General features: G+C 41.1%; 1 protein-coding gene across 3 annotated transcripts in view; it reads right to left on the minus strand.

Annotated features, from left to right (window-relative positions):
* The window catches only part of RAI14 (retinoic acid induced 14), a 189,430-nt gene that overhangs the window by 28,964 nt on the left and 142,516 nt on the right, over positions 1-17,950 (minus strand). For all 3 annotated transcript variants that reach the window (XM_017548291.1, XM_017548294.2, XM_017548296.2), the window contains one exon: positions 9,875-9,963. In XM_017548291.1, the coding sequence (XP_017403780.1) occupies positions 9,875-9,963 (89 nt within the window). The remainder of the gene's footprint in view (positions 1-9,874; positions 9,964-17,950) is intronic.

Consider the following 17,950-nt stretch of genomic DNA (forward strand, 5'->3'; position numbering starts at 1 on the left):
ACACCTAGTAAACTCTTAAGCCTGGATTTCCCAAATGATTGGACCCAATATAACACCTGTAGATAATGCCCATACTTTAGGATATGCTTAAAGCACGTTCTCAACCTCTGTACCATTGATCTTTTAAGCTGGGTAACTGCTGTGGGTGGTTATCCCATGCAGTACAGAATGTTAGGCTGGCCTCTAACCAGTAGAGGTCCAAATGTGACAATCAAACTGGTTCATTAGAACCACTGACTTGGAGGAACAATTTTTTTGTGTGTGAAACAGTCTCACTCCTAAGCCCAGGCTGGAGTGGAATAGCACAAGCATGGCTCGCTGTAGCTGAAATCTCCTGAGCTCCAGTGATCCTCCTGCCTCAGACTCCCTAGTAGCTGAGACCACAGGTGCAAGCCACTACACTTGGCTAAATTTTTGTAGATATGGGGGTCTCACTATGGTGCCCAAGCTAATCTCAAACTCCTGGCCTCAAGCCATCTTCCTGCCTCAGCCTCACAAAGTACAGGGATTACAGGCAAGACCCACCACTCCTGGACAACAATTTCTTTATATGGTGGCTCAGGCCCCAAATACCTTTTTTTTTTTGAGAGAGAGTCTCTGTCGCCCAGGCTGGAGCGCAGTGGCATGATCTAGGCTCACTGCAACCTCTGCCTCCCAGGTTCAAGCGATCCTCCTGCCTCAGTCTCCTGGGTAGCTGGGATTACAGGTGTATGCCAGCACGCCCACCTGATTTTTGTATTTTCAGGAGAGATGGGGTTTCACTATGTTGGCCAGGCTGGTCTTGAACTCCTGATCTCAGGTGATCCACCCACCTCAGTCTCCCAAAGTGCTGGGATTACAGGCATGAGCCTCCACACCCAGCCTCATTTCTTTTCTAAATCAGTCTTTACTTTGTAACACTGACCAGAAATCCACTAATTAGATAATCATATAGCTAGGAAACACTGTATTTAAAATTTAGTGGGCCACAGGGCTATGGTTAATGGCACAAAAATGTGTAAAGTCAAAGGATCCGATTCCTTCTATTTTGAGTTCAGCTGTATGGAGAGATTTTTAGGGTAGATGTGAGGGAGAGTTGTTTCATGAACATGAGATACTGAGACAGGAATCCCTCTGTCCTTTCCCAAAAGGAAGAGGATGAACAAAATTTAAAAATGAAGGAAAAGAGATTCTTGGAAGAAGACAAAGATTTTCTCTTCCTTTTCTTCCTGCTATTATATGAGATCCCTCCTTCCAGGGTGTATGAAGCATAACTGTATAAGTTTAGTTACATGATGCATTAAATAGGCTTTGGTGGAGTAGCTTCGCCCTCCGACCATCACTTACACCACTGTTTCTACGGATAAGCACATTGTGAGTTTTAAATACATGCCTTAAAAATGAGCTTTTGGAACACGTCCTGATTGTAAGCTGGAGACTGTTTATGTTGTGCATGCGATGCACTAACTTGTCCCTGCTGTGGACAAAAGCTGCTCTGCGTAAGTAGCGCCCACTGGAAAAAGACACAGCTCTCCAAAGACGAGCTGGTTGGGAGATGTAAACAACTTATCGTAAAATAACAGGTTTTCTTTTTACTTTGAGTAAGTTTTCTAGTCAGAACTGGAGTAAGTGCCAGGTTTCTATAGAAGCAAAAATGCTTTTATTTCCTAGCCCTGTGATGTTTTTCTAACAAGCGGCAATAAAGTATTTTTCACTAAAAATAGTATCAAAATCCGATGATGCGTCATTCCCTTAACACTATTACACTAAAGTGAGATGTCTCTCATTGCTAATATTAACACAAAATTCTCTTTCCAAATGCAAAATTTTCTGGACAACATATTATGTTAGTGACAGAATCCAACCCTGAGGAGACAATGCATCTCTGGCTGCCATATATCTGTGGATCTGTCTAGAGTATCAGGAAGCAATTTCCCTACGGGCAAATAACAAGAGCAATTCTCATTTAAGTGCATTCCAGCAGAATTCTGCCTGCAAATAAAAGACTAACGATATTTATAAATCAAGAGTCTTGGACTATAACAGGTAGTCTAAGAATCCTGTTACGCTGGGCGCGGTGGCTCAAGCCTGTAATCCCAGCACTTTGGGAGGCCGAGGCGGGTGGATCACGAGGTCAAGAGATCGAGACCATCCTGGTCAACATGGTGAAACCCCATCTCTACTAAAAATACAAAAAATTAGCTGGGCATGGTGGTGCGTGCCTGTAATCCCAGCTACTCAGGAGGCTGAGGCAGGAGAACTGCCTGAACCCAGGAGGCGGAGGTTGCGGTGAGCTGAGATCGTGCCATTGCACTCCAGCCTGGGTAACATGAGTGAAACTCCGTCTCAAAAAAAAAAAAAAAAAAAAAAGAATCCTGTTACTTCAAAGCTGTCTGAGTAGAAGAACCCAGCTGCTCTGGCCATAGGGCACCTTTCCCTAAAACTACCTCAGACCATGAGCATGTATTCAATTCTTAAGACAACTGGAAAAAAGAGGAAGAATTAAATAATATCATAGAGGAATCATCAATGGGCCTATGAAGATACTTTTCAAGTATATGTGAAAAATGTTAAAATCAGTGAAATCATAGGATACAAAGATATGGCTGACAAATACCAAAAGGTGAATGTTTCTTAAATAGTTAGAAATAAATTATTTCTGGCTGGGCACAGTCTGTAATCTCAAGACTTTGGGAGGCAGAGGTGGGTGGATCATGACGTGAAGAGTTCGAGACCACTCTGGCCAACACAGTGAAACCCTGTCTCTACTAAAAATAAAAAATAAATAAAAATAGCTGGGCATGGTGGTGCACGCCTGTAATCTCAGCTACTAGGGAGGCTGAGACAGGAGGTGGAGGTTGCATTGAGCTGAGATTGTGCTACTGCACTGCAAGCCTGGGGACAAAGCAAGACTCTTTTTCAAGAAAAACAAAAAAAAACCAAAAGTGTTCCTTAAATAGTTTCAGATAATATAGAAACATTTAAAAATAAAGATTATTAAATGACCCTCAACTGATAAGGTTTAAAATATTTTCTTAAAAGTCAGAGTTTCAGAATGCAGAATATGTTTAAAGAACAAAGTATAAATTGATTTTTTTATTTACAATTTTAACTATATTGAAACACATTATTTTTAGAAATCCTCATCTTCACATCAGCTTCTATCAATGAAGTACAAGTCCATTCACCTTGTCGTAGTTCCAGCAGTGAGAAAATCTGATTGTAAAATATTTGTTTTTAATAACCATTCTTACCAATATGAAATTATCCCTTAGGTTCTCCTTATTTTAAAAGTACAATGTAGATCTGAGGCCAGGCATGGTGGCTCACACCTATAATCCCAGCACTTTGGGAGACCGAGGCAGATGGATCTCAGCCCAGGAGCTCCAAGACCAGCCTGTGCAACATGGCAAAACCCCATCTGTACAAAAAAATACATAATTAGCTGGGTGTGGTGGCATATGCCTGTAGTCCCAGCTACTTAGGAGGCTGAGAGGTGGGATGATCACTTGAGCTCCAGACTGGGGGACACAGCGAAACTCTGTGTCAGAAAAAAAAAAAGATGTGCATAGTGTTTTACATAGACACAAAAGATGCTTTTGGGTGTATTAAATTTTATTTTATTCTAAAAATAGAGACAGAATTTTGCATGTTGCTCAGGCTAGTCTTGAACTCCAGGGCTCCAGTGATCCTCCTGCCTCAGCCTCTCAAAATGTTGGGATTACAGGCGTGAGCCACCGTGCCTGGCCGATGAGTATCATTGGAAATATTCTCATGGCCAGATAGGTATGGTGGCTAACACCTGTAATCCCAGCACTTTGGGAGGCTGAGGTGGGTGGATCATTTGAGCCCAGAAGTTTGAGACCAGCCTGGGCAACATGGTGAAACTCCATCTCTGCTAAAATTACAAAAATTAGTGGGGTGTGGTGGCACATGCCTGTAATCCCAGCTGCTCAGGAGGCTGAGGTGGGAGAATCACTCGAACCCTGGAGGCGGAGGTTGCAGTGAGCTGAGATCAAGCCACTGCACTCCAGCCTGGGTGACAGAGTGAGACTCTGTTTAAAAAAAAAAAAAAAGATACTGAAATATTCTCATGGCCAAGTTATGCTGATCATAATATATGGTTGGCCCTTTTGACCTCTTCACACACGAGTTAATAGCAAATATATTATCATAAATCATGAATTTATTGCAGTTATATTTGAGAACACCACATACTCTAAAGTGCCTGAGTTTTAGGGTGAATACTATCTTTTGTGCCTTCACACAGTATCAAATTTGAGTGGGATTAAAGGGCATCATGGAAGAGAAGTCCACCCCAAAATCAAAACCAAAGCGAAACCAGCAGCTGGAGATGCGAGGGATGAGTATGGGCTCACCAGTTTTCCTCCTTCTAAGGATTCATATTTTCATATCTGAACCTCTCACTCTCCTAAATTTCTTTTCTTTTCTAAGAAAAGAAGTTATATTAGCAAAGTCAAGTGTGCAAAAGGATCAGAGAACACTCAAGACGTGAGGGAACAGAAACTGCAAATCATCCTTTAATTTCTATTTCTACCTCCTTCTATAGCAAAACCTTTCATTCTTAACTAGAAAAATGGCTGCCCGGAAGTTCCCAGCTACTCATAAAGCCAGATGTGGCTACAGACCACATTCTGTGTATCAGTGGATCTGGGTGGAAATATGTAGGTGCAGTGTGTGGGCCACACTCGCCTTTCTCTTTCTTCTGCTGGGACACAGGCTCTGGGGAGTCATCCTGGACCACTGGGACCCAGTAACACCGTAAATGGCAGAGCAACAAGGTAAAGGCGCCCAGGTCCCCAAGGTGTGGGGCAGAGCTGCCTCACCAGCGTGGGACTCACCTGAGAGAAATACAATGCTATCTTGTTTAAGTCCCTCTTATTTAGAAACTCTATCACATAGTGTCTGATGTATATGCTTGTTAATAAAGGGAGTCTGAAAGCTAGTGCCTGTGGCAATGCTTCTATTTAATCCTATCTCATACTCCAGGGTGCTACATGCAAGCATTAAAAAAAAAAAAAAAAAAGCCCAGGAGTCAATTTTACTACTCTTGCCTATTCTCAACACGATGAAGAACAAGAGCAACAAGCAATGAAAAATGCCAGACACACAATGTGAGTCTAGCTCAGAGATGGTCCAGTGAGTCTGGGAGCTGATTATCCCATCTGATCACGATATACTGTGGTGCTAGTTGGCAAACTAGCAATTAAGAAATAGGGGGAGGCCAGGCACGGTGGCTCGTGCCTGTAATCCAGAACTTTGGGAGGCCAAGGTGGGCAGATCACTTAAGGTCAGGAGTTTGAGATCAGCTTGGCCAACAGGGTGAAACCCCATTTCTACTAAAAATACAAAAAATTAGCCAGGTGCGGTGGGGCATGCCTGTAATCCTAGCTACTTGGGAAACTAAGGCAGAAGAACCATGTGAACCTGGAAGGCAGAGGTTCTTGCAGTGAGCCAAGATTGCGTCACTGCATTCCAGCCTGGGTGACAGAGCGAGATTCCATCTTCTTTTTTTTTTTAAAAAAAAAGGGAATAGGGGAACACCCAGAAATCAAAAACATAAGTCATGTTCTTAAGTATTTCCTTTGAATTTTCTTTTTTGATCTGTAGAATGAGAACAGTTGGTGTGGTCACTGAAAATCTTTTTTTTTTTTTTAAAGATGTAAAACCTTTCAAAAGCCCAATATGTACAAAATGATAAACATGATCTGGGTGGAGTAGCAACAATCATGATAATACAATAGGGATACACATTGAGCACTTACGTGAGCCTGACACTGCTAAGATGCCCATACCAACCATCTCACTTAAGCCTCAAACCTCAAGGCTATCTAAAATGACATGACTGTTGATGCTGGACTATGACCATATCCAAAGCCTTATCTTCTGATATCATTTTGCTCCAAAATTGCTTGTAAAACATCCATAAAAATTCTCAGATTTCCAAGCATTTCATATGGAAAGAGCTTTTTTTTTTTTTTTTTGAGATGGAGTCTCGCTCTGTTGCCAGGCTGGAGTGCAATGGCTCGATCTTGGCTCACTGCCACCTCCACCTCCCAGGTTCAAGTGATTCTCCTGCCTCAGCCTCCTGAGTAGCTGGGATTACGGGCATGTGCCACCAAGCCCAGCTTATTTTTGTATTTTTAGTAGAGATGGGGTTTCACCATGTTGGCCAGAATTGTCTCTATCTCTTGACTTCGGGATCTGCCTGCCTCGGCCTCCTGTGCTGGGATTACAGACGTGAGCCACGGCACCTGGCCGGAAAGATAGCTTTTAAAAATGCTTACAGATTCTTGCTTCTATAACTTAAATCCAGTCAAAAGTTTAAAAAGTAGGAAACTATACCAATTTGACCATCCTGTGGACATTAATCATGGATAAAATGAGCCAGTGTAATAGATTTTGAAAAGTGGTCATGTATGTGTTTTGTTTTTCAAAATTTCTACAGGGTAGGATGATTTATAGCAACATATCTTTCTAGCAGTTCTCACTGGGTCTTGAGATTGAAGGTGACTGCATCTCAGTAATAATGTGGCAAAACTTAAGGTAGGTTCACTGAAAAGACAATACCTATAAAAGTTAAGCCATTTAATCCATCCCCTAACCACCACAACAAATGTTTAGGACTAGTGATGACCACGAAAGCACTGCTGCTCATGCAGCCTCATTCCTCCCTTGTATTCAGTTATGCTTTCTTGAGAGGGAGAGTGAGCAGATGGGTATGACAGCCAACAGGTAAGACACAGGCATGGGCAATACAAAGCCATTACAATTTTACCCGTTTATTGGGACAGAAAAAATGAGAAGCATTTTTCTAGATGCATTTTTTTCCCACACAGTGTTCTCCTTCTCTTGTTCCTGTGTTCTCTTTGCATGCTTTCAAGAAAGCATGCAAGAAGCTGGTATCTCATTCAGACCAAAGCAAAACAAAGCCCAAGGACCGAAGTGCCAGCATCATTGCTAAAAATGTTAGGTGAGAGGGAAGCGATGGAAACTCTGAGACATCTTCAACCCATGGAATATCCTGTGGCCACAAAGGGATGTGGATCCCACCAATTTCAATTGGTTCCCACTGATCAATCCTGGGAAATATCCAGGCTGTGTCTGCAGTGCCCCCTCCATTGTTGCTTCTTAGAGATGGCACATCTCAGGCTGTAGGAAGTGGGCACTGCTCTGGGGCAGTTTTCCTGGCCAGCACTGCACCAGCCTCTCAGGAACCAGGTTAGGGCTTTCGTAGCAAATACGAGCTCTGCCCAATGGTGTGATAGGGCCACAAAGAACTACACTTCTTTCTTTCTTTTTTTTTTTTTTAAAGAGCCTTTAATGGGGGAAATGAAACTGGTGGGATATTTATTAAATTAAATGTAGAATACAGAATTTATTACATAATATGATCTCAGGCATGTAAAAATGTATTGGGAAAATCTGGAAGGAAATACAATAAATTTTTTTTCTTTCTGATAGGAGTAGGAACATGAGTTATCTTCTTTATAGTTTACTGTATTTCTCAACTTTTCTACAATGAGCATGTATTTAAAAAAAACTTACTTTGGCTGGGCACAGTGGCTCACCCCTATAATCACAGCACTTTGGGAGGCCGAGGCAGGTGGATCACCCGAGGTCAGGAGTTCAGCCTGGCCAACATGGTGAAACCCCATCTCTACTAGAAATACAAAAATTAGCTGGGTGTGGTAGCAGGTGCCTATAGTCCCAGCTACTCAGGAGGCTGAGGCAGGAGAATTGCTTAAACCCGAGAGGCAGAGGTTGCAGTGAATAGAGATCACACCATTGCACTCCAACCTGGGCAACAGAGTGAGACTCTGTCTTAAATACAAAAACAAAAAAAAAACCAACTTATTTTTCTCTATAATAAAAAGAGGTAAGGGAAGATTTTGGTTATGCTGAAAATAACTATGGTCCTGTCTAATCCATTTCTTAACATCAAGTACAATGAAACAAAACTCTACCACTTTATTCACTCTCAGCTAATGCTTTCAGATTATGAGTTTCTTAGAGGGAAATTTCCCCTACTTAAGTGGACATACATCTCATTAGCATTATTTTAGCAAATCATACTGTACCATGTGGTTTTATGACCTAACTTTAAGAGTAATGACAATTAACTTTAAAAACAAACACAATAATTGAGTCTTGAGATTAAAAATGACTTAATTAGAACAACATAAATTAGTATTTCCCTCAAGGCAGTTATGTAAGGAAACCATTTATCCCTCTACTGATGTTGCCATTTCTCAAAATATTTTTGGAACATTCTGTGGAACTACTCAGAAAAATCATTCTGTTATTTCAATCATTCCCTATTTTTGACCAAAAATGGTTTTACCAGTTTGACACATCATTTACCTGACTTGACATCAAATTTTTTTAGGGCTCTTGGGTTTGCCCTCAAAAAAAAAAAAAAAAAAAAAAAACCCTATCCTCAAAGGATAAAGATTCCCAACCACTGAGATTCTTTTAAGTCCACAAACAATGAAAACAATTCTAAACCTGTTTCCAACCCTATATTGAGTAATAATAGCATTCCTGCAATACCTGGCTGATTCCCCAAGATGACTAGTCTGAAGAGGCCAATTTTGGGGGTGGGAGAAAAGGAAAGGATCCATTATAGGTTCATGAAAAGCCTAGAATAAAGGCAATGGGGTAAGGCTGATTTTGTATCCCGGTAAACACTAATAAAAACCTATTAGAAACCAAAAATTCTCAAGTGCAGTAGGGAAATGAAAAGCCATCAGTGGTTGCTTTGGTCCTTTGGGGTGGCCAGCAAGGGCAGAATCCCAAGCTAGAGACCCCAGGGGCTCCTTCTTACAGGACAGTCTTATCTTATACAAGATAAGACTATACTACCTTTTCTCTCCATTTGCCTTCTTCATCATTTGTCAACATTGGTTTCACACTAGAATCAATCACCCAGGGAGCTTTAAAAAAAAACAACCAGTTGACTGGCAACATCCAGAAAATGGAATCTGAATCTCAGAAGATCAAGTGTAGTGTAGTGTAGAGAGAGAGAGACGAGAGAGAGAGAGAGAGAGAGAGAGAGAGAGAGAGAGTGTGTGTGTGTGTGTGTGTGTGTGTGTGTACTGTTTATTCTCTTCCCTTCCTTCAAGTTCCCAAGTGAACTGGATGCCCTAAAGTATAGTAAGGGTGAGAATCGCCGGCAGCTGGTTCAGATGAAGATCAAGGCTTCCATCTACAAAGCCTATCTCAGCTGATGAAATGAGCTCCTGAGTAACTAACTCCATTCATCACCTCACACTATGATTCATAAAAACAAAAATTAGGGGCGATTGCTTGGTCTATACATACAATCTTAGAATATAAAAAACGAGGATAAGAAGCATAAAGTCTTTAGTTGACTAACCACAGAAGTACAGCTATATAACGAAACCATGTCAGAGTCTAGTTATTGGAGGTGATTCTCTTTTCTTCTTTTGGACTCTAAATTTTATCTGTAGACTCTAATTGTTATTATTATTATTATTGAGACAGAGTCTTGCACTGTTGCCCAGACTGGAGTGCAGCGGCACAATCTCAGCTCACTGCAACCTCTACCTCCTGGGTTCTAGCGACTCTCGTGCCTCAGCATCCTGAGTAGCTGAGTAGCTGGAATTACAGGTGCATGCCACCATGCCTGGATTTTTTTTTTTTTTTTTAGTAGAGATGGGGTTTTACCATGTTGGCCAGGCTGGCCTTGAACTCCTGGCCTCAAGTGATCCACCCATCTCAGCCTCTCAGAGTGCTGTAATTACAGGATGAGCCACCGCACCTGGCCTTATTTTCCACAATGAATATGTATCACCTTTTGACACCTCATCCAGTGCTGGCCTGCTGGCTTATGAGATTAAAAACCACATACCGGTAGTATCTTGGGCTGTCACATCCACACCATGTGTAACCATGACCCTGAGGCATTCCACGTGTCCTTTTGCAGCAGCAAGATGAAAACTGGAAAGAGAAGTAAACACAATCTCCTTAAGATTTCTACTATTTAATGTTCACCGCCAACAGTTTTTTTTTTTTTCCTTTTCATGTACACCTTCTCTTCCTTGAGCTCCACAAGCACCCCCTGAGTAGGCATTATCATCAACCTCATATTAAAGAGGTGGAAACAGAGGCTCAAGATGGTCTGATAATTTGCCCATTGACAGCTTTAGTTAAGTGATGGAACAGGAGTTTGGTCTTTCAACCCCAAAGACCAGGCTTGAAAAAAGTCAGATTCAGCCATACATTTGTCCTTTATGAAACAAATCAGAAAGTCCCAACTAGATTGAATTTCTAAGTAGTATATCTTTGTCAATGTTTTCCTGTTGTCTAGTGTTTTCACCATAGCTATTTTACTGTTTTAAAGTGATACGCTCTAAAAAGAAAATCTTGTCTAAGTCAAAGAGTGACCAGGTTTTTGGACAACTCAATGCCCACTGTTGAGCTGTAACTGAGTAACAACAGTTGCATGCAGCATTTCTTAAGTGTCTAATGTGGGTCAAGCATCTGACCACACGCTTTTATGCATTGTTTTTCATTCCTATGACAGCTCTTTAAGGTGAGTTCTATTACTTTCTCCATTAGATGTCAGGTGTCCACACTCTGGTGCAAACAGTATTAGAGAAATCCCACGATTAAGACTCCAGAACTCAATGACACTTGGGAGCATGAGCCATGATCAGCATGTTTAGACTGGGCATTTGAGGAGAGGATAACATCCAAATGCCAAGTCAATCATCCCTGCAGATCCTGGGGTGAAGAGCACTTTTGCATGCAGAAAGAAGCAAAGCGCAATTCCACTGGGCTGTCAGGCCCAGAGATCAAGACGGCTGCAAAATTTGGCCAGATTTCCCTTCTCTCAGTTGCTATCCTGTAGAGAGGTTAATGAGACTTCTAGTTCTTCTCTTGCCTCAGTCGTGTTTTAAGGAGGTGCCCTCAGGATACCTCTCATGAAGTCCCTTAGTGTCTGTACCTCCGAATTAATGCCCAGGTAATTTTCTTGAATTGGTAGGATCTGTCATTAAAGCCCAAGGTAACATTCAACTGGAAAGTCCCAGAGCTGATATTTAAACCCAAGTTGGTCTGATTCCAGCCTCTTCTCTTAATAACTTGGCTGAGTGACGGGGACAGATCAACAAATAGGAATACTTCAGTACCAGCTGCAAATCAGTCATAACATAATTATCTGTGTGTTTTAGGAAGTCATTTTCACTTCTCTGTACCTAAATTTTCTCCATTGTAAAGGTTGGGGATCAAGTCAAATAATTTCTAATGGTTCCCCTGGCTCTAACATTCTATTATTTTAGCCTACCTGGCTGTACTCACAGCGACTATTTCTGTATTTGTGCAGCAATCTATCTATGTGTAATATCTATTTACAGTCAAAATTTATTTTATAATTGATTTCACATTACAGTAAAACTTTGAGTGCATGTAATGATTTGAGAGTGTAGTGACTTGTTTTTTTTTAAAATTTCTTTTCTTTTTTTTTTTGAGACAGTCTCACTCTGTCGCCAAGGCTGGAGTGCAGTGGCACGATCTTGCCTCACTGCAAGGTTCAAGCGATTCTCCTGCCTCAGCCTCTCAAGTAGCCGGGATTACAGGCGTATGCCATCACACCCAGCTGATTTTTGTATTTTTTGTAGAGATGGGGTTTCACCATGTTGGCCAGGCTGGTCTCAAACTCCTGACCTCAGGTGATCCACCTGCTTTGGTCTCCCAAAGTGCTGGGATTACAGGTGTGAGCCACTGCGCCCAGCCATAGTGACTTATTTAAATGGAATTCCTGATTCAATGTAGCTTCACCAAACTATATTAGCAGTACAATAATTCCTTCACTTCTCAACATTGTTGGGATAGCTTCATTTTACAGTAAGTTCACCTTTAAGCAGTAAGTCTTTTATTAATCTTGGTAGGTTTCTAAAAGTTTCCCAGCCTTTGTAATAGTACATGTAACATAATTAATTGCTCTTGGGAATATGGAGTCTCCTCAGTTATTGAATTATATGTTTAGGGATATTAATTGAAATGCCTCTGGATTACTAAGCCCTAAAATTGATTAATATTTAGCTTCTTAATGTCTCTGACCATCTCCTATGACAAGAGGAAAACTAAATCAAAGGTATCTAAACAAGACAGTAGCCATATTCCATTCTAAAGATAAACATGCCAGAAAGTGTCTACTGTACATGTGCATATACACACCCCAATCAATTTATCTACATTTAACTTTTGATTGAAGTAAAACATGTAAAGAAAGCTACACATGTAATTGTACACCTTGCTAAATTTTCACAAATGAAATATATTTTGCCTTTATACTAATCAAGATACAGAATGTAATCAGTGTTGAGAAACATTAAGTTTACCCTGCCCGCATGGCTACTCTGTGGAGGATAGCTTTTAGTCTGTAATTAGTGGTACACAGGTAACAGCTGCTGACTTGGTATATTCTTGAGTTATAAGTAAATGTAGAGCACCTGTGTATTAATAAGAATAACCTGTCTAAGAGCAAATACTTACATGGGTGAGAATCTGCTGGGGGCCTTCAGCCTGGAGAGCTGTCAGCCCCAGAGGGGCTCAGGCTGTTGGTCCCCAGGATAGATGCACTCTGTTGTGCTATTTGGGTGTCTGCCTCTCAAAACAGCTTCAGCGCCACCTGGGTGGTGGTCTCCCAACCGAGCTGGTTCTCGGTAGGTCAGAGACCCCCAAAACCTTCCTCATAGCTCCTGCTAGCACCCCAGAAGTTCTCCATGTGCCCCTTCTAGTTACCCATCCCCTTCCCCATGTGGTATTTTTATTTTTTCTACTCTGAGGCTTCTTGGATTATGTCTGGATTAACAGTCTATTTATGGGTAGTTAGAACTGCAGACCATCTGACAGTGAAGCATTATGGTAAGCCACTCCTGTACATTGCTAAATGCAGTCTGACAAACATGATATGATATTCTACGAATGATTTGAGAAATGCAGAGTTGCAGGATCATCACTTGGAAGGTCCACGATGATTACAAGGCAGAAGTGAGGTGCTGGGAAGCTGCGCTCAATTTCCAACCCCACAAGATAATTTTCTTAGATATGGCTTTGTAAAAGAAAATTCCTGATATCAACCTAAATTGATATATTTGATGGCTAAAATAAATGTTATTGAGGGATGCAGTTAAAGCTTCATATGCATAATGCTTTAATTGTGTGTAATAGCGAGACAGTTTATTTTGCCCTGCCTTGCCCTTTGAGAGTTTGAACAATAAGTGACTTTTTTTTCTCTATTTTGGGGACTTTCCAACTGTTATTCTTCAGAATGCTTGTGTCCTGCTGAGAAAACAGAATGACAGTGTTTTTCTAATTCATTATTTTCTCTTCATGTATTTTACCTAAAGCTGCATCATTTACTGTTCTTACATATAAAACGGACAAAGCACAAACAAATACAAACGACTAGAAACAGCTCATTCTATAAGGACAGATATTCCTGGCTTTGATTTTACACTGCATGCATCTAATACTGTATTTTCTGCTAGCAAAACCATTGCTAGTTCATGTGATTCAATTAAACATTATTTCAAGGTGTTTCTGCAGGAAAACTCTAACATCCAGGTGTTTGTTGTGTTCTGATGTCACACAAAAACGTCTGCTTTGCGTTCTAAAACACACAGGCAGAGGAATGATTCTGAAAAGCACAAAAGGCAAAAACTGATCATTTGAGCTAGAAGTGTATGATCCGTTTCTTCAGACAAGGAGCTCCACTGTGTATCATCATTCCTCTCACTGGGTATGCACTTCTGGGAAATGGAAGCAAAGCCAGGAAACACAGCCTGCAAGTCTGCTCTTGGGGAGACAGTCACTAATGCTGTGCACTCTCTCTGCCCCTCCAGGTCTGCCCCTGCCTTTATCTCCAGGGTTGTGGCCCAGAGGCGGTCCCCCAATGAACTGCATCCAAAGGGCTGCCCTGTCCTTTGGCTCCTGGTTGGGCTTGCCCAGTGAGAATGATGAAAGAATTCAGGGCATCATCTCCTCCCCTCTTTCCCTGGCCACACCTTGGCAGTGGCTGCCTTCCTCTGTGAAGGCCACAGCTCTGCAAGCTGGCTCTCCCAAAGCCATAGCTGCAGCTGTCCCTCCTTGCTCCTTCAGGTCAAGAGTAGAAAGAGATTCCCACTGTTGCCAGAATCCAGGGCAGCATTCCCGACCTTACTGGTTTCCCTTAACCTGGTCACATATTTGTAAATAGTTGGTTTTTTTTTTTTTGAGATGGAGTCTTGCTTTGTTGCCCAGGCTGGAGTACAATGGCGCAATCACAGCTCACTGCAGCCTCCGCCTCCCAGGTTCAAGTGAGTCTCCTGCCTCAGCCTCCTGAGTAGCTGGGATTACAGGTGCATGGCTATTATTTGATTAAATATTTCTAAGAGCCAATTCATACTATTTTTTTTAAGTTTTAATTGCCACATATAGTTGATTTGCTTATTTAATATATGGGCTTTGCGGCTAAAATGTAATGGGAGAATATACCATATAACTTTCTAATTCTAAGGCATATAATAAGTGACATCAAAAAGTTTTCTAATATGATCTTAGGCCAAAGTAAAGGCCTGTTTAAAGAGTTCAACAATACACCTTTCCAAGCATAAGAAAAACAAATGACTTAAGGGAGAGCCAACACACAGTCTAGAATGTCCCACTACTTAACAAAGAAATACTAAAATTCAAACTTTTTTATGGTGAACTTGGTTTTGAGAGAATAACCAACAACCCAAACAATACATATGGGCACCCACACACACCCATGTATGTGTGGGTGCCCATATGTATTGTTTGGGGGGTGTGTGGGTGTCCATATGTATTGTTTGGGGTACCCAAACAATACATATGGGCACCACACAACTGCTACAAAAACAAAATTAAAAAGCCATCAAACCTCACACACTTTTTACCAACCCAACCATCCAGATAATTTGTAAAACATAATCAAGACTCTAAGAAAACATAAAAATGCATCAGCTCCTGAATGCTTCCATTATGCTGAGGTTTCATTCATTCTACTTGATGCAGACTCTAATGGAATTACTTAATTTTATCAGTCACTGGCATATTACTCATTAAAGTACATGCTAGACTTGTGGTCTACAATTGGGAAATTCTTGATAAGTTCTGTGGGCATATCCTGTGTAATAACAAGGGTTCTTCAGTAATGAATTAGAAGTAAAATAAAATTAACTAAATATTCTATACTATATATACACACACGCACCCATGTACACACTATACATGTTATATATACAATACCCTGCACCATATTCTACTATTAAAAATGTGCAGGCTAGATTTAGAAAAAAAATACAAAATAAGAAAAAAATATGTAACAAGATAGTTATTTTGATATATATTGCTCACTCTAACGCCTTAAATGTCTTGCCTTTTATAATTCAGTAATGAATCATTGCCATAATTTTAGAAAATCATTTTACTACTTAACTTGGAACGTAGCATCTAAAACTGAAAGAGTTTGCTCAATCAGTTATTATATAAAAGAAAACCAAAATGGTCAGTGTACTCTTTTAACTGTGTCCTGTTGTTATGAAAGGTGTGCAAATGCAGAAGAAATAGGCACAAATCAGACAATGAAATGACTGTCAGCAATTCTTTAACAACCCATCTCCTGCATATTACGAAAGCACTTACGTATTCAATCTGGATATCTTACACTTGAACAACCAACTACCAACAGAAAGAGCAGGCTCTCGCTCTGTTTATTCCCCTCAGAGAGAAAGAAAGCTGCTAGAAATAGGAGCCCCGCCTCCTTTTCCTCTCATTTGCCCGCCCTGTGCCTTGAAGCAGCTATTAATGAAAAGTGGAATAAACACCCATGTAGAGAAGAACAGGGTGGGAAGACCACACTGTTGTTAACTTCTTTTCTATATCTAATTTGGATAACAAGTAGTCTTAACATTTTAACTTCAGGAAACTCTGGTTCTTATTCCTAATGTCTGTGATTTTGAAAAATTAAACAAAGTTTCCAATCTTATAGCTTTATTAAAGCTTAGAAGAGGGACAAAAACATCTAGTCAGATAATAAAGTATAACAAGAAGCAGGATATTTGGGAGGTAGTGCTTGTAACCTTAAGGGCTCAGACTAACTGGGTTTGAATCTATGCTTCCTTATTAGGCTCTGTCTCAGCTCTCACATCAGTAAACTGGGTTGTGGGGAATACATGAATTATGTGTAAAGCACTTAGTAAAGTGTGAAGCATGAAATAAACACTCAAAACATGCCACCAATTATTGTATCCTCACCAACACAAGGCCAGGCACAGAGTCTGTGACTTGTTGCTTAATAAAAAGAATCGTTTGAATGTTCAGAAAGGACACAGTAGCAGAAGTTAAATCAGAACTACCACTGCTCAAAAAACAAAGATGGGAAAGGAGGGGTAAAAAGCTATGTGTCTTTCCATTGAATGGAAACTTGGGAACAAAGTCATAGACAAGTAGCAAACCACAAAAAACCATCCAACACCAGCCTTGTTTAACGACCATACTTGAGCAGCTAACATTCTGGCACCTCTCACGGAATTGATCATCCCCAAAGCAGAGTTTGGCAGCAGCAAGCCATTAACATTTAGCCTAGGAATGTGAACCAGAAGCACAGCCAACTTGGAATAAGATACTCAAGTGGAAAGTTAGGTTCTGTTGGGTTGAAAAACATGACCAGTCAGTGACAGAACCTGATTTGTAGATGATGGTGAGTAGATTTCCATTCTTATGTATGCAGTGGCTGATAAATGTCAGCATCCTTGTGGGCTAGGGCCACTCTATCTAGATGGCAGGCAGGGTCATCCCAGGCTTAGGAATCAGATGGTGCCCCAGGCCAGCACATGACTCGTTAAGAACATGACTGATACCTTCTGATGGCCTATGTCTTGGATAGCTGGCAACTCTCTCCAAATAAAAGAGAGCCTGCAGATTAGGATGGAGCAGAGGGCCAAGGCAGTACGTTGATAAAACTTACCTGTCCTCCTCTTTAAACGTAGTTTCTTTTTTTTCTGGAGACAGAGTCTCACTCTGTTGCCCAGACTAGAGTGCAGTGGCTCAATCTTAGCTCACTGCAACCTGCACTTCCTGAGTTCAAGCGATTCTTGTGCCTCAGCTTCCCAAGTAGCCGAGATTACAGGTGTGCACCACCATGCCTAGCTTTTTGTGTTCTGACAAAGACAGGGTTTCACCATGTTGACCAGGCTGGTCTGGAGCTCCTGACCTCAAGTGATCTGCCCGCCTTGGCCTCCCAAAGTGCTGGGATTACAGGTGTAAGCCACCACACCCAGCCAAACATGGTATTCCTAACAACGTTAATTCTAAAGCATTGGAATTAACTCAAGTATGGTATCATTTTGACATTTCTATAGTTGTATATTTTTACAAATACTGCTACTTCTACAGCTAAAAGTATTCATTCATATATTTACTATAATACTAGCGTATCTATGTGTGAGACATGGTTCTAAGGAAACAATGATGAATAAAACAAAGTGTCTGCCTTTACAGAGCTTGGCTTTTAGCAGGAAGACTAAAGAGAACCAGTGGTTTCAACCAGGGGTACTTTTGCACCCTGTCCTTGAAACATTTGGCAATGTCTGGAGACATTTTTTATTACGAACTAGTGACGCAGGAGAGGAGGGAGATCCTATTTGCATCTAATGTGCTGAGGCCAGAGATGCTGCTGACCATCTCTACAATGCACAAGACAGGTCCCACAACCAAAAATTATCTATCCAGTCCAAAATATCAGTAGTGGGCTGGATGCAGTGGCTCACACCTGTAATCCTGCACTTTGGGAGGCGGAAGGGGGCAGACTGCTTGAGCCCAGGAGTTTAAGACCAGCCTGAACAACATGGCTAAACCCTGTCTTTACAAAACACGTTAAAAAAAAAAAAAATAGGCAGGTGTAGTGGCCCATGCTTGT

The sequence above is a fragment of the Cebus imitator genome, unplaced genomic scaffold (assembly GCF_001604975.1).
Source record: "Cebus imitator isolate Cc_AM_T3 unplaced genomic scaffold, Cebus_imitator-1.0 Scaffold205, whole genome shotgun sequence".
NCBI classification, from domain to species: domain Eukaryota; kingdom Metazoa; phylum Chordata; class Mammalia; order Primates; family Cebidae; genus Cebus; species Cebus imitator.